Source organism: Megascapheus bottae, chromosome 31 (assembly GCF_031878675.1).
Source record: "Megascapheus bottae isolate mThoBot1 chromosome 31, mThoBot2.hap1, whole genome shotgun sequence".
In the NCBI taxonomy this organism is placed as follows: domain Eukaryota; kingdom Metazoa; phylum Chordata; class Mammalia; order Rodentia; family Geomyidae; genus Megascapheus; species Megascapheus bottae.
This window is the reverse complement of record NC_143539.1, coordinates 6,871,765-6,891,059: the sequence shown is the minus strand read 5'-3', so window position 1 is coordinate 6,891,059 and position 19,295 is coordinate 6,871,765. Positions and strand designations below refer to the sequence as shown.

The 19,295-nt window shown below is 55.1% G+C and overlaps 1 protein-coding gene and 1 non-coding gene across 2 annotated transcripts; one reads left to right on the top strand and one right to left on the bottom strand.

The window, feature by feature from the left end:
* Window positions 1-2,601: 2,601 nt before the first annotated feature.
* Window positions 2,602-2,695, bottom strand: Trnai-uau (transfer RNA isoleucine (anticodon UAU)). Its single transcript has 2 exons — window positions 2,658-2,695; window positions 2,602-2,637 (listed from the first exon to the last, which is right to left on the bottom strand). It is a non-coding gene; the product is annotated as a tRNA-Ile (tRNA).
* Window positions 2,696-4,315: 1,620 nt separating this feature from the next.
* On the top strand, window positions 4,316-18,469 carry Plekhg2 (pleckstrin homology and RhoGEF domain containing G2). The gene is given in 19 exon segments (XM_090323007.1): window positions 4,316-4,416; window positions 6,541-6,800; window positions 6,898-7,001; window positions 8,317-8,383; window positions 8,510-8,556; window positions 8,764-8,914; window positions 9,566-9,703; window positions 9,818-10,009; window positions 10,943-11,035; window positions 11,116-11,202; window positions 12,599-12,632; window positions 12,729-12,830; window positions 12,914-12,961; window positions 13,046-13,084; window positions 13,257-13,273; window positions 14,681-14,857; window positions 15,143-15,965; window positions 16,774-18,140; window positions 18,142-18,469. Coding segments are annotated over 19 exon segments (4,074 nt in total). The 5' UTR covers window positions 4,316-4,346; the 3' UTR covers window positions 18,400-18,469.
* Window positions 18,470-19,295: the final 826 nt, after the last annotated feature.

Genomic DNA, 19,295 nt, shown 5'->3' with positions numbered 1-19,295 from the left:
TCTCCCCCAAGGTGTCCCCTGGGGAGAATCCTGGTGCTCACGATGTCCCTCAAGCGCCTAGCCAAAGCCATTGCCAAAATTCTCCCTCCCATCACTAGGGGGGATCCCCCCCCTGCTCCCCCCCTTTTTTTTTCCTTTTTATTTATGACGACTTTTATTTATTCTAATTAAGGTTTTATAGTATTTATATACAGGGTCGTCCGATTCCCTTGTCTCCTTTTTCTAATATTGGAACGGTGTTATTGTGACAATGCTATAATATATAAAGTAATATATATATATATATTGTTACTCTCAATGTCTGTCTGTGCGCGCGGTGGGGTTTTTAAATAAAAGGAATCCGCGTGGAGACCATTTCCTGGCCCGACCCCGTCTTATCCCAGTCCGCCGGCGGCGCTTACCTGGCAGGAAGTGACGTCACGGGCCGGCGGTTCACCTGGGGGGGCGGGGCCGGTGAGCTCAGCCCGGACGGAACCCGGGACGGAACCCGGGGAGCCGGTTCCCGCGCGGGGCGGGCGGGGCGGGGTCACCCCGAAAGGCCGACGTCCTGGGGTGGGAAGTCACGGCGATCACGGCCCCGACTCGCGTGGGATCCAGGGGGAAGGAGCGGGGGGGGGGGGAAGGTGGGGGGGGCCATCGGGTCTCGGATCCCCTTTCCCGGGGTCGGGAGTCACCCCGGCCGGAAGCCGCCCCGCCCGCGCGCCCCCTCCCCCTCCCTTCCTCCTCCCCCTCCCTTCCTCCTCCCCCTCCGCCCCGCGCCCCTGTGCCGGTCGGCCTCCTCCCCGCCGGTGCTCCCCTCCCCCCCGCGCCCCCTCCCCTCCCCCCTCGCTCCCCCGGGCCTCCCTGCTCCGGCTCCCCATTCCTCTGGCCAGCCCTGACCTTTGGTCTCCTCGTCCAGGAAGTGGCCGGCTTCCCTTCGGGAGGTTGAGACACCAAGCCGGAGACGCACCGGGCGCGCGCCCAGGTGGTTCCTTTTGGACGGTGCTCCCTCCGGGGGCCAACCCCTGGCTGCGACGCGCCGCGGTGACGGGAGGGCCTCAGGGGGTTCCCTGGCACCCCCACATCAAGAGCGCCAAGCTGGGCGCAGCGGAGGCTGAGATCTGAGGATCGCGGCTCAAAGCCAGCCAGGGAAGTCCGAGAGACTCTTCTCCCCCAAGAAGCCCCCAGAAAACCAGAAGTGGCGCCATGGCTCCCAATGGTAGGGCGTTTAGGCTTGGGCACAAAAAGGCCCAGGGACAGGGCTCGGGCCGTGAGTTCAAGCCCCGGGACTGGCAAAAATGACACCCAAAAGCAACCGTACCTGTCAAACCCATAACCCAGGACCCCAGCCACCGGCTCTGATTCAGCTCTATAGATCTATAATCCGTCCCGCAAGCCCAGGCTAGAGCCCGGCCCTCCTCAGATCCGCTTGATCCTTCCCATTTGTGCTTCCTTCTGAGTCTCTGTGTTCCCCTCCTTCCTCCCCCACCCTAAGGAAGCCTCTTAGGATACCAGAATCCGATTACCAAAAAAAATCAAAGTCCAAAGTCCTCATCACACAGCAGAGTTCCCACCTCCTCCCCTCCAAGCTCTCCCTGCCTGCTCTAAATCACTTTGGCCTGGTTGTCCCTCCACTGCCACAGGGCCTTTGCACTGGCTATTCTTCTTCTGTCTCAAACACCAACCCACCCCAAGCTCTTCCTTACAGTCTCTGCTCCAATGGTGCCTTGAGTAGCTGTAACTGCCACACCACCTCCGGCTTCCCATCCCCAGGACCTTAGATTTTTATTTGTGACGTTGACCACCTAAAGTATAAAACGTGTATCTTACTTTTCTAGCACTCTGCCACCGTTAGAGGACCGAGGACACTGAAACTCCTACACTGCCGTCTTCTACTGCGATTTGCGCCTTGAAGTCCCTGCCCAGAACATGTAGAGAGAGGCTATGTTGCCCCCTGGCGGCCCACAGGGTTTCATACAAAACTGAAAATGCAGATGAAATCGTCCGTTCCTCTACGTGATGTGTCCTGGTTGAGTCTCATCCGTTTTAACTTACGTTGTAAAAGCTTAAAAAAAAAAAAAAAAAGAAATCCAGGTTAACAGAAAAACAGAGCCGGGTGCAGTGGCTCAGCCTGTAACCTCAGGGGGCTGCGAGCTGAGAATCGCGGTGCAGAGCCAGCTCGGGCACTAAAGTGCCTTTTCTTCTTTAATTTTTATTTTTCATTATCGCGGTAGGGTATGGAGGGGTTACAGCTCCAGTTGCCAGATGGTGGATGCACTGCTTCTCACACACGGATACCCCTTCTTGTGTTTTTTGTCCCCATTTCCCTCCCAATTAATCTCTAGGAAAAAAAAAAAAGGGGGGGGGGGCTGTGGCTCCAGGGGCAGGGCGGTAGCCTTGAGCTGAAGAGCTCAGGGACGGAGCCCAGGCCCAGAACTCGAGCCCCACGACCCACAAAAAAAGAAAACTTGAGCGAGGCAGCCCATGCCTGTAAATCTAAATACTCGGAAGATTCGGGCAAATTCCTGGATCGCAAACACTGTCGCCCAAGGAAGAAACGGAAGCAGGCACAACAACATCACACAGAGGAAAACGGAGTCCCAGAGAGGGGAAAAGAAAAAGTGCTCCAGGTGAGGATCGAACTCACAACCTCGGCATGGCTCCGCCTAGCACTGTCTTATAAGTACCGCGCGCTAACCGATTGCGCCACTGGAGCTCCGGCCGCACCCTCACGCCGCCGCGGCCTTCACTTGTGGGTGGCCACGTGACCTCGCCAGACAGCTCCGCCCCACATTGCATATGTAAATAGGAACGTGTCGTCTGACCAATCGGAGACCGAACGGGACCACTTCCGGATTCTCACGCCTCGCCAGCCCTGTGGCTGTAAAAGGGAGAAAAAGTCTCGGCCGCGCTTGGAATGTGGGCGGCGGCCTGCGGAAGACCCCGCCCCTTCTCCTCGTGAATATTCATGAGGCACAGAGCCGGCAACCTTAACCCTTTGCAGGCGGGCCGGCCGGAAGGCGGCCCCTCCCCCTCGCGGGCGGGAACAGGATGTGAGCCGGGGAGGCAGGGGAGGTGAGGAGGAGGGGGGGGGCGTTGAGAAGCTTTGGGTGACCGCCCCCCTCCTCGTCCATCGCTGGGGCCGTCTTCTCCGGGCCGCGCGTGGTGGCGCGATCCCTCCACACGGACCCCGGCTGCGACTCATGCCCGGGGCCAAAGTCTCGGAGCTGGGCCTCCGGGACGAGCTGAGAGACCTCGGAGTCCAGGCACCCCGCACCCCGCCCCGAGGACCCTCCCGGGCGATGGGGGACCCCCGGCGGCCGACCGTCCGGCCGGCCCTCCCCGGGCCTTGAGGAGCTCCGCATCCAGGACTTGCGGGGATCCGAGCCCCCAGAGCCGATCCCGGCCCCCGCGCCGCCCTCGGGGGCCGCGGGGTGGAGAGCCAGCGGGGGTCCGGGCCCGCAGCGCCCCCGCCGGCCCGCTTTGGGGTGCGGCTCCCAGCACGGCGAGCGCACCCACAACTTTGCGCTCCCGGCGCGCCCCGTGGGCCAGGGCGCTCGCCCTCCCTCGCCCTCCCCCTGCCCCCCTCCGCATCCTCCAGAGTCTGAAGACACTCAGGACTCCGCGCATCCCTTCCTGAGACGAACGCCCGACACCTCCGGGACTGCCGGCGCCCCGCTCCTCCCGGCGGATCCCCGGGTTCCGGAGAGGCACCGCGAGCCGGGGTACGGCGCGCGCGCGGGGGGAGGGCGGCGCCGCGGAACAATGAGGGGGCGCGCCGGCGGGGGGCGAGCGCGGCGCCGGCGGGGCCCGGGGTGGGGTGGCAGCCCGCGGAGGGCGGGCGGGCGGGCGCCGCGGGGAGCCGCGCGGGACCCCGGCATCCGGTCCCCCACCCCCACCCGGCCTCCGCCTTCCCCGGGGACCCCGCGGCCTCCCTCCCGCCCACGGCTTTTCCCAGCTCGGCCCCGGGGCCTTGGCGCTCGCAGCCCGGAGCCCGAGCGTTCCCAGGATCCCTGGTCCCCCCCTCCCTCCACTCCCACCTCCTGGCCCTCCCTCATCCCTCACCCCCCCCACCACCACCACCGACGGGGACTTCTTGAGGCTGGGACTCTGGCTTGTCTTCAAACCCCTTTGTCTCAATCTTCCCGTCATTTTCTGTAGGTTTTTTCCTTGTCATTTGGCCTGAGTTTCCCTTCTAACTTATCCCCAGGGGGGCGGGGGCGCTCTGTCTGTGTCTGTCTCTCTCAATTTAAATGTTTCCTACTCACTGCATCTTGGTGAGTGAGAGAGAGGGGTTCCTCTACACCCCCCCCCAAAAAAGGGGTGATGGTGATCTTTTTTGCAGGTCACTGCTGTTCCTCTCAGCCATGCCTGAGGGAGCTCGGGGACTGAACCTGGCTAAACCCAATCCCGGCCTCCAGGGTGACACTCCCACAGGTGAGTACCTCACATGGCCAGAGGGAGGGAGGGGGACACTGAGTCTTGCTGGTGGGAAAAGTACGGAAGTAAGGTCAAGTTGATAAGGCTGAAGAGTCAGTCCCTAGTGACTCACACTTACTACTCAGGAGGCTGAAACCTGAGGATCGCATTTGGAGGCCAGCCATAGCAGGAAAGACGTTAACTAGCAGAAAAGCTGGAAGTGGAGCTGTGCTTCATGTGATAAAGCACCAGTCTGGAGTGAATGAACTCAGGGACAGCGCCCAGGTTCTGAGTTCATGTCCTAGTAACACCCCCCACCCCCTTTACACACACACACACACACACACACAGAAAGAAAGAAAGAAAAGAAAAGATAGTGGCTACGGGACCTCCCATTAACCCCTACAGGCTGTGGGAGTCCAGTCTTGAGAGATCCTGGAGTCAGGGACATCGAAAAAAACCATACAACCTTAGGAGGAAGCAATGTGGCAAAAAACAAGCACTCTGCGCGCGCAGGGGGAATGGTATGTGCAAAGGCTCCGAGTTGCTGCCTTAAATAACTACAAGCTGACATGAGGTACAGTCATGGGAGAAGGTCTAGCCTGCAGGAAATCTGTCCTGGTCACAGTGCACAAAGTCTGGACTTTAACCTGAAGGCATGAAGAAGAGTTTAGCACTTCGTGTTGATACAGATGGACAGATTCAGAAAGATCTCCCCGGCTGATACACAGCCGTGAATTACAGGATTGAAAAATAGAGCCCTGAGAGGTTACCCGGTAGTCGATGGGACTGAATTATTCATTGTTCTGCCAATGGAGCTTGCACTTAGAGTTTCTAACTTTTTTTTTTTTTGGCCAGTCCTGGGCCGTGAACTCAGGTCCTGGTGCTGCTTCTCAGCTTTTTTGTTCAAGGCTGGCTGGCACTCTACCATTTGAGTCACCGCTCCACTTAGGACTTTTTTGCTAATTAATGGGACGTCAGTGTTTCACAGGCTTTCCTTATGGGATAGCTTTGAACTGTGAGCCTCAGATCTCAGCCTCGTGAGTAGCTCCGATTACAGGTATCAGACTCTTGCTTGACAAACTCAAAAAGTTGGAGCTCTACTACTGCAGCTATGCTTCTACTTCTACCTTTTTTTTTTTTCCCTTTCAGATCCTGGGGCTTAAACTCAGGTCTTGGTGCTGTCTCTGAGTGTTTTTGCTCAAAGTTATCACTCTGCCACTTGAGCTATCGCTCCACTTTCAGCTTTTTGGGTAGTTAATTGGAGATAAGATCCTCATGGAAGCTGGGCAATGGTTGTTCATCCTGTAATCCTAGCCACTCAGTGGCCAGCCTGGACTCTTACCAATTAACTCCCAGAAAACTAGAAGTGGCTCTGTGGTTCAAGTGGTAGAGCACTAGCCTTGAGCTGAAGAGCTCAGGGACAGTGCCCAGATTTCAAGCTCCATGACCGAACAACAACAAAAAACCTCATGGACTTTTCCTGCCCGGGCTGGCTTCAAACTATGATCCTTGTATCTCAGCCTCCTGAGTATAATTACAGATGTGAGCTACCACCACCTGGCTTAACTTGTAGTTTTTAGCTTTTTATTTGTTACTTGGAGTTAAGAGTATCTTACATTTTAGGGCTGGGAATGTAGCTTATTTGACTGTTTGTTTTTGCCAGTCTCAGGGTTTGAACTCAGGGCCTGAGCACTGTCGTTGGGCTTTCTCAAGGCTAGAGCTCTGCCCCTTGATTTACAGCACCACTTCTAGCTTTTTCTGTGTATGTGGTAGTGAGGAATCAAACTCAGGGCTTCATGCATGCTAGTCAACCACTCTACCCCTATGCTACACTCCAAGCCCCTAGAATGTAGCTTAGTACAACGCTTGCCTAGCAAGCACAAAGCCCTGGGTTCGATTCCTCAGTACCAAGAACAAATAAAAGCTGGCAGTGGCACTGTGGCTCAGGCGGGTAAAGCACTAGCCTTGAACACAAAGCAGTGCAAGAACAGTGCCCAGGCTCTGAGTTCAAGCCCCACAAGTGACCCCCCCCCAAAAAAAAGCAGAGGGAGGAGGGACCGCCAGGAAATGCTGAGTGGATGAGTGGGAGGGGGCATAGCGCTTGGAGAACCCCTCATCTCCTTCTCCCCGTTCCTGCAGCCCCTGCCATGGCCTCCCCCCGGGGTTCTGGGAGTTCCACCTCTCTCAGCACAGTGGGCTCTGAGGGAGACCCAGGCCCGGGGCCTACCCCAACCTGCCCATCCTCCAAGCCAGAGCCCCTCCCAGGGCCCCCCATCCGCCTGCACCTGTCACCTGTGGGGACCCCAGGTTCAGCCAAACCCTCACGACTGGAGCGGGTGGCCCGGGAGATCGTGGAGACGGAGCGCGCCTATGTCAGGGACCTGCGCAGCATCGTGGAGGTGAGGTGACCGGCATAATGGGGAGTGGAGGAGGCAGTGGGGTGCTTTAGGCCAGGCCCTCGACCCTGGTCATTAACACTAGTGATTTGCCCCACAGGATTACCTAGGGCCCCTGCTGGATGGCAATGGGGTCCTGGGTCTGAGCGTGGAACAAGTGGGCACACTGTTTGCCAATATCGAGGATATCTACGAATTCAACAGGTCAGGGGCGGGACGGGGGAGGTCGGGGACCCCTCACAGTGTCCTGCTTGGGTGTAAGTGACAGCAGGCCAGGATTATGCTGGAGGCATAGGACCAGAGCAGGGGTGAGTGTGGCAGGAAGAAGGTTCTTCCAGCATTGAGGTGAGATTGCCCTCACATTGAGACCAGGACCAAGCTTCAGTATGGAGGAGTCTTTATGTCAGGTCTGGCCTTGGGACTGAATCCAGGAGGCCCCGGGAGCCTCAAGGCCATGACCGGGGGAGCACGGTGGTGGTCAGTGACTCTCCCTGGTTGCCTAGGAAACCATAGTCATGGAGGATGGGACAACACTGAGGATCCTGCTACCTCCACTGGATTTTAGGGTCACGACAGCATCTTGAGGTCATGGTAGCTTCACTGCTGAGATGGTGACTCACACCTGTAATTCCAGCCACTCAGAAGATAAGAGTCGGCAGGAGCAAGAGTTTGAAGCAAGTCATTGCCTGACGAATGTAACCTTAACCTCTCTTTACATCACCTCGGAAATAAAACAAAAGAAAAGAGCTGGGCGCGGTGACCCACGCTTGTAATCCTAGCTACTCAGGAGGCTGAGATCTAAGGATCAAGGTTCAAAGCCAGCCCAGGCACCAAGGGACTTGAGACTCTTATCTCCAGTTAACCTCTAGAAAACGGGATATGGGGCTTGGCTCAAGGCAGAGTAGCAGCCTTGAGCAGCAGAGCTCAGGGACAGCACCCAGACTGAGTTCAAGCCCCATGACCCACAAAAAAGAAAAAGTAAAACCCTTGTCCTAAAGACTAGAAATTAAAAACAAGAACTTGAGGGCCTGGGAATGTGACTTAGTGCTAGAGCGCCTGGTACCACATAAACAGAAAAAGCCAAAAGTGAATCAAGTGGTAGAGTGCTAGCCTTGAGCAAAAAGAAGCTCAGAGACTGCCCAGCCCCTGAGTTCAAGCTCCAGGACTGGCACCCCCCCCCCCAAAAAAAAATAAAAGACGAATTTGAGTACGGCTCACGTGATAAAGCACTGGCCTAGCATCTAGGCAGCCCTGGATTTGGTCCCCGGGTTAGTAATTAAAGGGTAAAATCTTTTAAGTTGGCGGCCAGTGGCCTGTCAACTTAGCTACTCAAGAGGCCCACATCTGAGGATCATGGTTCAAAGCCAGCCTTGGCAGAGAGGGCTGTGAGGTTTTTGTTTCCAGTGAGCCACCAAAAAGCCAGTGGCTGCCACCATTACTCACAGTTCTCTCCAGTGTCCCGTGTGGTGGGAGGTGGGGGAAGATGTGGGGGGGTCCTCAACCGTCCCCTCCCCCACAGCGAGCTCCTGGAGGACTTGGAGAGCAGCAGCAGCGCAGGGAGCATCGCCGAGTGCTTTGTGCAGAGGGTGAGTATGGGCCTGGGAATGGGGTGGAGGGGCTTTCAAGATGCCACCTGGACTACAGGGGACATGGGAAGCTCAGACCTGGTCTGGTGTCTCCTGACTCCCCTCGTTCCCTGCCTCTCCCCACAGAGTGAAGACTTTGACATCTACACCTTGTACTGCATGAACTACCCAAGGTGAGGGGGGGGCAGGGAGCCCCGGATGGGGCACCAAGCCAGTGCCCAGGACTCGGGCCTCCCCTCTGACCCACCCAGCCACACACTGAGCCCTCATCCCTGCCAGACCCTCGCTGCCACCCCCGATCCTAGCCACCCGCTCACCACCCCCTCCCAGCCCTGCCTCCTGGAAGTTGCCAGCTCTGCTGACGGGTGCTGTGCCCGCAGCTCCCTGGCCCTGCTCCGGGAGCTGTCCGTGTCTCCGCCAGCCGCCCTGTGGCTGCGGGAGCGCCAGGCCCAGCTGCGCCACTCACTGCCCCTGCAGAGTTTCCTTCTGAAACCCGTCCAGCGCATCCTCAAGTACCATCTCCTGTTGCAGGTCAGTGTGGCCCCAGAGCCGGGCCAGGCAGGGAGGGGCAAGGACCCCCGTGTGTACGTGTGTGTGCAAGGGGGACTTGAACTCATGTTCTGAGCGCTGTCCCTGAGCGCCTTTGCTCAAGGCTAGCTGTCTACCGCTTTGAACCACACCGCCACTTCTGGTTTTCTGGTGGTTCATTTGAGATAAGATTTCAGGGACTTTTTTTTTTTTTTTTCTTTTGCCAATCCTGGGGCTTTAAATTCAGGGCCTGGGCACTATCCTTGAGTTTTCTCAAGTCCAGAGCTCTACCATTTGAGCCACAGCACCACTTCCAGCATTTTGGTGGTTCATAGGAGATAAGAGGATATGTTGTTGTTTGGTCAATCCTGGAGCTTGAACTCAGGGCCTGGGTGCTATCTCTGAGATTTTGTGCCCAAGGCTAGTGCTCTTACCACTTGAGCCACAGCTCTACCTTCTGGTGGTTCATTAGAGATAAGATTCTCAGACTTTACTGCCCAGGCTGACTTTGAACCCTGATCCTCAGAATTCAGCTTCCTGAGAAGCCAGGATGACGGGCGTGAGCCACTGACGTCTGGCTCAGCTTCTCCCTTTACCTTTTTCCTCTCTGCTTGTTTTCTTCCTCATCCTGTGTGCCCGGTCCATGCCTGGCAGGAACTAGGTAAGCACTGGGCAGAGGGCGCAGACACCGGAGGCCGGGAGATGGTGGAAGAAGCGATTGTGTCCATGACTGCTGTGGCATGGTACATCAACGACATGAAGCGGAAACAGGAGCACGCTGCTCGCCTCCAGGTGAATCAGGGGGTGCAGCCTTGTGAGGGGGGGTGGGGTCTGGGACAAGTAGATATCTCTATCACTAACCACTCTGTCTTGATCTGTCTGTGCTTGGGCCGCGGGTCCCAACAGGAAGTGCAAAGGCGGCTAGGTGGTTGGACTGGCCCAGAGCTCAGCGCCTTTGGGGAGCTGGTATTAGAGGGAGCCTTCCGAGGGGGCGGCCCCCGGCTGAGAGGCGGGGAGAGACTGCTCTTCTTGTTCTCAAAGATGCTGCTCATTGCTAAACGTCGGGGGCCAGAATATGCCTACAAGGGTCATATCTTTGTAAGTATGGGGATGGGGAACAGGGGCTACCTCTGCAATGCTTTCTACTGCCACCTCCAGCATGGGAAGCAGGGCCGGGTGCAGTAACTCACATCTGTAATCCCAGCTACTTAGGGAGGCAGAGAAGGGAGGACCACAGTCCAAGTTCAGATCTCAAAAACAGTGAATGGGCCACGTGCTGGTGGCTCACGCCTATAATCTTAGCTACTCAGGTGGCCCAGGTCTAAGGATTGAGGGTCAAAGCCAGCCTAGGCACAAAAGTCCCTGAGACTTTGATCTCCAGTTAACCACCCAAAAACTGGTAGTGGAGTTGTGACTCAACGTGGTAAAGTGCCAGCCTTGAGCAGAAGAGCTCAGGGACAGCAACCAGGCTTTGAGATCAAGCTTTGTTTGTTTGTTTGTTTGTTTTTGCCAGTCCTGGGCTTGAGCTCAGGGCCTGAGCACTGTCCTTGGACTTTCTCAAGGTTAGAGCTCTACCACTTGAGCCTCAGCACCACTTCCGCCTTTTTTCTATGTATGTGGTACCAAGGAATCGAACCCGGGTCTTCGTGCATGCTAGACAAGCACTCTACACCTAGGCCAAACTCCCGACCCGAGATCAAGCTTTGTGACTGAGAAAAAAGAGATGTGGTACAAGCCAGGCCAGGGCTTGGGGTGTAGCTCAGGGATAAGACGCTTGTCTAGCGTGTATGCACGGGCAGGAGTTCTTTTTCTGGGAAAATAGTCAACCAAATAAATAAAGTGAGACCAGCAGGAGGCTGCGGTACCCGCTGTGAGATGAGGACTGTCAGGAATAATCCGGATTTGTCCCCAAGGGAGGTGTTTGTGGGAGTGGAGAAAGAAGGGGTGCAGAGGAGACCAGGCTGCTGCGCCAGCTCCGCAGCTCTCTTGGGACCTGTGAAGTTGTCAGCGTGGCTCTTTCTGTCCTCTCAGTGCTGTAACCTGAGTGTGAGTGAAAGTCCTCGAGACCCTCTGGGGTTCAAGGTGTCCGATCTGACCATTCCCAAACACAGGCACCTGCTTCAGGTGAGTGCAGGGTGGGCGTGGTTGGCTGGGGCCCCGCCCTCACCCCAACCTGCTTCCTAGTTCTTTAACTGCTCCTCCAGGCCAAGAACCAAGAAGAGAAGCGCCTCTGGATTCACTGCCTCCAGCGCCTCTTTTTTGAGAACCACCCTGCCTCCATCCCAGCTAAGGTACAGCCCCTGCCATACTGGGGACCCTTTTGAGTGCAGAGGGGGTTGTAGCCAGCCACAGTGGCTCACGCCTGTCATCCTAGCTAGTCAGGAGACGGAGATCTTAGGATTACAGTTCAAAGGCAATCCGGGCCAGAAAGTTCATGAGACTCTTTTGTCTCCCCCCCCCCCCAAAAAAAAAAAAAAATCGGGCCAGGAGTTTGGCCTAGTGGCGGAGTGCTTGCCTAGCATGCACAAAGACCCAGCTCCGATTTCTCGGTACCATATACATAGAAAAAAGCCAGAAGTGGCGCTGTGGCTCAGGTGGCAGAGCTCTAGCCTTGAGAAAGCCCAAGGACAGTGGTCAGGCCCTGAGTTTGAGGCCCAGGATTAGGCAAAAAAGAAAGAAAGAAAATCAGAAAATGGCAAAGTGGTAATGTGGCTCAAGTGGCAGAGCACTATTCTTGAACAAAAATAAGTTCTGGAACACTGCCCAGGCCTGAGCTCAAGTCCCAGGACTCTCACCAAACAAATAAATAAAATGATGCTCCTTTTGTGCCAGTCCTGGGAATTGTGCTCAGGGCTAGTGTTCTACCATTTAAGCCACAGCATCACTTGTGGCCTTTTCTGTTTATGTGGTACTAAAGAATCGAACCCAGGGCTTCATGCGTGCTAGGCAAACATTCTACCACCAAGCCACATTTCCAGCCTCTGAGCTTTTTTTTTCTTTTCCTTTTCATTTCCTCAAGACTGTTGCTCTAAGCCGGGTGCAGTGGCTCACGCCTGTCATCCTAGCTACTCAGGAGACCTGAGATCTGGGAATCGCTGTTCAAAGCCAGCAGGGCACAAAATTCTGTGAGACTACCAAAAAGCTGGAAGTGGCACTGTGGCTCAAAGTGGTAGAGCGCTTGCCTTGAGCTGAAGAGCTCAGAGACTGTGCATAGGCTCAGAGTTCAAGCCCCACAACCGGCCCTCCCCCCCACCCAAAAAAAAAAAAAAAAGACTTGTTCTAGCACTTGAGCTACATTCAATTTGTTGGTGGCTTATTGGATGTAGAAGATGAGTCTTAGGGACTTTACTGTCTGCACTGGCTTTGAACCTCAATCTGGGACGGCATTGGTGAGCCACCTGCTACTGGTACTTTCTGGATTTAAGTCCCAGCTCTGTCCTGTTTCTAACTTTGGGATCTTGGAGGTACTGGGACTTGAACCCAGGACTTCACCCATGGAAAGCAGGTTCTCTCACCCTTGAGCCACATCTCATTCTCTCACTTCCCTTCCTTTGGCCTTAATATTCTCATGTTGGAGGGATGATGACATTTATCCCTTAGCACTGTGTTCAGGATACATAGTCAACAGCCATCTTGAACACAGGCCCTTAACCACCCCCCCAAACCCCACATCCTGGTCTCTTTCAGGCGAAGCAAGTTCTTTTGGAAAACAGCCTTCACTGTGAGTTGGGGCCTGGGGATGGGGGCACAGGCCACTGTTTGTTTCTGTAGACCAAGAAGTCTGTGCCAGCTAGCTTTCCCAAACTTTTCCCTGCAGGTGCTCCAAAAAGCAAGCCTATCCTGGAGCCCCCCACACCCCCTCTAGGTTCTCCCCGGCCTCGAGATGCTCGAAGTTTCACCCCTGGCCGAAGGAACACAGGTTAAAAAAAAAAAAAAAGATGGAGGCTGGGTGTTCATTATTCCTGGTATGTACCTTATGCTTGTTCTGCCTGATTCTTCCAGCTCCGTCTCCCGGGCTCTCCGCCAGTCGTCGTAGCTACAGACAATTGGGTGAGTAACATCAGGGGTAACCCCTAGAGGTACCCCAGGGTTCCAGTGCCATCTGGCTCCTCACACTGCTGTCCTCCCCTCTAGAGCCACCAAAAGACCCTTATGCTGTGTTCCCACAGGACGGTCAGTGATGGGTCCATGTTTGTCTGTCTGTCTGTCTGTCTCTTCCCCCAGGGGAATGCTGCTGCAATGAATGGGTGAGGTGGGATGTGGGGAGGGCTTCCTCCTCTTGGTTGCAAGGGATAAGGTTTACTCTTACCCTAAATCTTTTCTTTTCTTCCTCTCTCCATCCCAGCTAAGCCTAGATTCAAGGTAAGAAATACTTTTGTGTGTGTGTGTGTGTGTATGTGGTGGGGGGTGAGGGTGGGTCGTGGGGCTTGAACTCTGGGCCTTGGTACTGTCCCTGAGCTCTTCAGCTCAAGGCTACCACCTTAACCCTTGAGCCACAGCCTCCCTTCTTCGTTTCATGGTGATTAATTGGAGATAAGAGTTTCAGGTTCTTTAGTGCCTGGGCTGGCTTTGAACCCAGATCCTTAAATCTCAGCCTGCTGAGTAGCTAGGATTACAGACGTGAGCCACCACACCCGGCAAGAAATACTCTTGAGACAAAGTTTTGGGGACCCCAGACTCCAGGGGCTGAAGGAAAAAGGAACTCAGGACGGATTGTTGGGAGCTGACAGAAGAAAGGGAATGAAGCTGAGCTCAGTGACATACACCTGTAATCCCTAGTACTTGGGAGGCAGTGATGGTAGGATCATGCTTTCCAGTTATCCTGGACAAATGTAGTAGAGCTCTTATCATAAAAAAGCTCTAGCCAGGCACAGTGGCTCGCACCTGTAATCCTAGCTACTCAGAAGGCTGAGATGGGAGGATCATGGTTCAAAGCCAGCCTGGACATTAAAGTCCGTGAGACTTTTATTTCCAGTTAACCATCAGAAAACTAGAAGTGGTGTTCCAATCAAACAACCAACAAAGAAAAAAGGGGCTGGGAGTTTGGCCTAGTGTAGAGTGCTTGCCTTACATGCATGCAGGCCCGGATTCCATTCCTCAGTACCATATACACAGAAAAGGCTGAAAGTGGTACTGTGGCTCAAGTGGTAGAGCACTAGCCTTGAGAAAGCCCAAGGACAGTGCTCAGGCTCTGAGTTCAAGCCCAGGACTGACCAAAAAAACAGCTGTAGCAGGGTACTAGGTGGCTCACACCTGTAATGCTAGCTATTCAAGAGGCTGAGACCTGAGAGTCACAGTTCAAAACCAGCCTGGGCATGAAAAGTCTCTATGAAACTGGAACTGTGTTTCAAAGTGGTAGATCATTAGCTTTGAGCAGGCAGAGCTCAGGGACAGTATCCAGGCCCTAAAAGCTAAAAGACGAGGAACATGGCTTATGTGGTAGAGAGGGCTTGCTTAGGAAACACCACTGTGCGTCTCATCTCTACTACTTCAAAAAACAATAGATTGTTTTGAAGGCTGGTGGGCTCGGTGCCAAAGTATCTCCTAGTGCAATCTTCCCTATTCAGGAGGCTGAGATTTAAGAGTCACAGCCTGGGCAAGAAAAGTCTGTGAGACTCTTAGACTCTGGTTAACCAACAGAAAGCCAGAGGTGGAACTGTGTAGCTCAAGTGGTAGAATGCCCTGAGTTCAAGTCCCAGTACTGGGAGAAAAGGGAGGGAGGAAAGGGGTATGGGGGCTTCTGGATTTCACCGTCTCCTCTTTTCACAGCATGGTGGCAGTGAAGAGGAACTTTACCCCTCCTCAGAGCCGCAGCCCTCAGTTCCAGCTTCTGGCCCCCGGGAAGACCCAGAGGACACTGGGCCCCCGTCCCTGGGCCCCTCAGGGACCTCCATTACTGAGGAGATCTTGGAACTGCTAAGCCAGCGAGGCCTTCGGGATCCAGGGGTAAGCCGGGCCCCTATCATTGTGTCACTAGGGCTTTGAACTCAGACAAGCAGGGACCAGGGACTGAGTTTGTCAACCCAGCTTTTGTGTGAGCAGGCATGCACGTATGTATGTACACACGTGTGTGTGCACACACATGCATACATGTGTCAGTCCTGGGACTTGAACTCGGGCCTGATTGCTGCCTGGTAGTTTTTTCACTCAAGGCTAGTTGGTCCTCCATCACTTGAGCCACCAGTTCCGGGATCCAGATAACTTGTGGCATCTTTCTCATGTCCACTACAGCCAGCCACCCACGACATTGCCAAGTTTCCTGGAGATAGCCCCAAAGTGCCAGGTGACAGCAAAGCCCTCACATCCCTGCCAGGCAGGGAGTCTTCAGAAGAGGAAATGGAGGAGGAAGAGGAAGAGGAGGAAGAAGAGGAAGAAGAACTGGAGATGGATGAAAGAGAGCCTTCTCCACTCCACGTCCTAGAGGAACTAGAAAGCTCCCACACAGCTGAAATGCCGGACATTGGCAACTTTCCCAAGATTCCAGATGTCCCCAGCCTCTGTGACATTCCTCAAGTGCCCGGCCTTCCAGCCATGCCTAGTGGCCTGGATGCCCCCAGCCCTGCCTCTGCCCCCTGTGACTCCTGGCTCGCAGGACCAGAGCTCTTTTGTGCCAGTGATCCTGGAAAACTGGGGGACCCCACTTTAGGAAGCAAGGCAGGGCAGGAAGAAGACAGATTATCAGCCCAAACTTTCCAGCCCCAAGATGTCACTCAAGCTCAGGGATTGGCAGATGGGCAGGAATTCCGCTCCTGCTCAGAAATCCGAAGCGCCTGGCAGGCCCTAGAGCAGGGTCGCCTGGCCCGACCCGGCTTCCCCGAGCCTCTGCTGATCCTGGAAGACTCTGATCTTGGTGGAGGCAGTGGAAAAGCAGGAGCCCCACATTCAGAGCGGGCAGCGTCGCGGGTTCGAGAACTGGCCCGGCTTTATAGCGAACGCATCCAGCAGATGCAAAGGGCTGAGACGCAGGCATCCATCAATGCCCCCCGCCGCCGACCCCGGGTCCTGGCCCAACCCCAGCCAGCCCCGTGTCTGCCCCAGGAGGAGGCTGAGCCAGGTAAGGTCAGAGGTCTGAAGAACTACTCACCCCTTAATTGCTGGATTTGAATTCAGAGCCTTGAGCTTGCTAGGCAGATGCTTTAACCCTTAAGTGCTCCCCCCACCCCCAATCCCCAGCCCTTTTTGTTTTCAGTTGCTTTACAGTAGCATTTCATGCTTTTGAGTCTGGGTTTTCTTTTTTGCTTGAACTCAGGGTCTGAGCACTGTCCTTGGATTTTCTCAAGGCTAGAGCTCTACCACTTGAGCCTCAGCACCACTTCCGGCTTTTTTCTATGTATGTGGTACTGAGGAATTGAACCTGGGTCTTCATGCATGCTAGGCAAGCACTCTATCACTAGGCCAAACTCCCAGTCCCTTCTTTTTCTTTTTTTTTTTTTTTTTTTTTTGGCCAGTCATGGAACTTGAACTCAGGGCCTGAGCACTGTCCTTGGACTTTATGAGTCTAGTTTTATTTCAGACTCTGATCCTTTTTTTTTTTTTTCCCTGGTGGGTCATGACGCTTGATCCCGGCCTGAGCCTCCTGAGCATTGCCCCTGACCTCTTCAGCTCAAGGCTACCATCTTACCCCTGGGCCTGGGCACTGTCCCTGAGCTCTTCAGTTCAAGGCTGCCACGCTACCCCTTGAGCCAGATCGCCCCACTTCTCATTTTCTGGTGGTTAATTGGAGATAAGAGTCTCATGGACTTTAGTGCCCGGGCTGGCTTAGAACCGCAATCCTCAGATCTCAGCCTCCTGAGTAAGTAGGATTACAGGCGTGAGCCACTGTGCCCAGCTTTCGGCACTAATCTTGTTTGCTTTGCACACAGGCTCTCCTCCTGCCTTTGGACATGTACTGGTGTGTGAGATGGCCTTCCCTATGACCTGTTCACAAGAATCTGTCCCCTTGGGCCCTGCTGCTGTGGTTCAAATGGCCACTCCTTTGTCTAAGAGAGCCCACCTGAGTGGCCAGAATCTAGATGTCTCAGGTGTATCCGAGCACGACCATCTAGGCAGCCATATTCAGCCCCCTCCCTTTCTGCCAGAACAAGGAGACTTCTGGAACGAGGCTCCAGTGCCATCACCTTTGCCCTGCAAGCAGGAAGGCCTTCCAGATGTCCAGTTCCCAGCTGTTCCAACTTGGTCCGATCAGAGCCAGTTGGGAAGCCAAGTTTCTCTGCTGAGAAGCAATTCGGATGTCACTGTTCTAGCTTCCACCTCCTTGCCCAAGCAAGAAGACCCACCCGAGAGCCAGAGCCCAACCAGCACCCCAGGAACCGAGCAGAGAGAATGCCAGGAAGAGCAAGGCCCGGCCTCTGTTTCTGACCCAGCCAGCAGCCCTGTGCCAACGCCTGGGAACAACATGGACCCTGAGATCCCAGCAGCCACCCTCCTGCCATCGTCACAGGACCTGCCAGAGATTTGTTGTCCAGATGCCTCACTTCTGCCTGCCCATGGAGGCGGCCACCTGAGCTCTCCCACCCCAGCCAGCGTGTCTCCCTTTGGCTCCCAGGATCTCTCAGAGGACCAGGATCCAGGCACCACCTTGATACACCAGCCACAAGGCCTTAAGGATATGGGGGTTCAAGACTCCCCATCTTTGCCCAAACAAGACACCTGGGCTACAGCTGCCACCCCTCTGCTTCCAGGGCACAGCCTCACAGACACACAGGCCCCCCAACCTACTACCCCTTTGTTGGATCAACAGAACTGCCCAGATAACCCGAGTCCAACCGCCATGTCTTTACCTGAGCAAGAAAATTCTCCCGATCATCTCCACTCCACCCCACTCCAGGCCCCAGTGGTTTTCTCCAAACCTGGAGGCCCCTTGGCCTCTCCTATGACAAAATCAGTGCCTGCAGACTCCACTCCGCCCTGTAGCCCCCCGCCACCCACCCGTCAGCTCCTGGGCCCCAATGCCGCCGCCCTTTCCCGATATTTGGCGGCCTCATACATCAGCCAGAGCTTAGCTCGGCGGCAGGGACCTGGAGGCGAGGCCCCCCTAACTTCTCGGGGTTCCTGGTCCTCTTCTGCTCCCACATCCCGGGCACCATCACCGCCCCCCCAGCCCCAACCTCCACCTCCTCCAGCAAGGCGGCTGAGTTATGCGACCACCGTCAGCATTCACGTAGGGGGTGGAGGGCGGCTCCGACCAGCCAAGGCCCAGGTGAGGTTGAATCACCCTGCCCTTTTGACCCCCTACCCAGGACCTTGGGGGCCTTCTCAGAGCCCAGGGGGAGGCTCCTGATGTGCCTTCCCCACCTGTGAGCCAGAATGTTCAGTTTCCCAAAACAGCCAGCACGATCAACCGGAATACTGCCTGTGCCCGACGGACTCCACAGACGACTCTAGAATGTGTCTGGGACTTCCAGATCCCTCGGGACTTGCGTGCTTCCTCTTCCGGCCTCCATTCAAAGGGATGGAGAAGGAAATGTCACCATTCTTTTGCTAATTAATTCCTATGATGAAATGATACACGTTTGTCCCCCTGCTGGAAGCGGAGGGAGGTGGTGCGATGAGTGAGGAAAGGGCTGCTGTCACGGGGCAGTGCGCCTGCAAGTGTGGAGAACGTCAGGCTTTGGGGGGACAAATTGGAGATCAGGTCCCCTAGAGTTTGGTGTATGGTTTTCAATCATAGGCATCCAGGAAAGTCCCAATTGGAGCAGCCTTGCTCAAGCTGGTTATGGTGAGGGGCACCTATAGTCTCAGCCACTCGGGGAGCCACTTGTGTTGATCTGGACTTGGAGATCAGCCATGACGAGTAGACCCAAGCAAACCTCTTGAGATTCACTCCTTTAGCAGTTTGTCCAGTTCATGTCTGCTGTCACCATTCATCCATTCATCTCACCCATGTGGCCTTTATGTGTTTGCTGGTATTGGGGCTTGAACTCAAAGCCTGGGTGCTGTCCCTGAGTGTTTGTGCTCTACCACTTGAGCCACACTTCTATTTCAAGAGACAATCTCATATTAACCATCGAGGCAAGCCAGGCTCCAGTGGCTCTTGCCTGTTATCCTAGCTACTCAGGAGGCTGAGATCTTAGGATTTCAGTTCAAAGCCAGCCAGGCAGGATCAAAGTCTGTGACTTCTCCAATTAACTATCTAAACATTGAAAGTGGAACTGTGGCTCAAAGTGGTAGAAGCAAAAAGGTTCAGGGAGAGTGCACAGACCTTGAGTTCAAGGCCCAGGACTGGCACCAAAACAACAGCCTAGGTTTGGATCTCAGGGGCCGGGGGATGTGAGGGAGAGTCTGTCTCAAATCTGTCTGGTTTCCCTTAGCAATCCCTCCCCTCCTTCCTCCTGCTCAAGAAATTTTCCAATCCTTGGCCCCACCCACTTGTCTGGGACCTTTC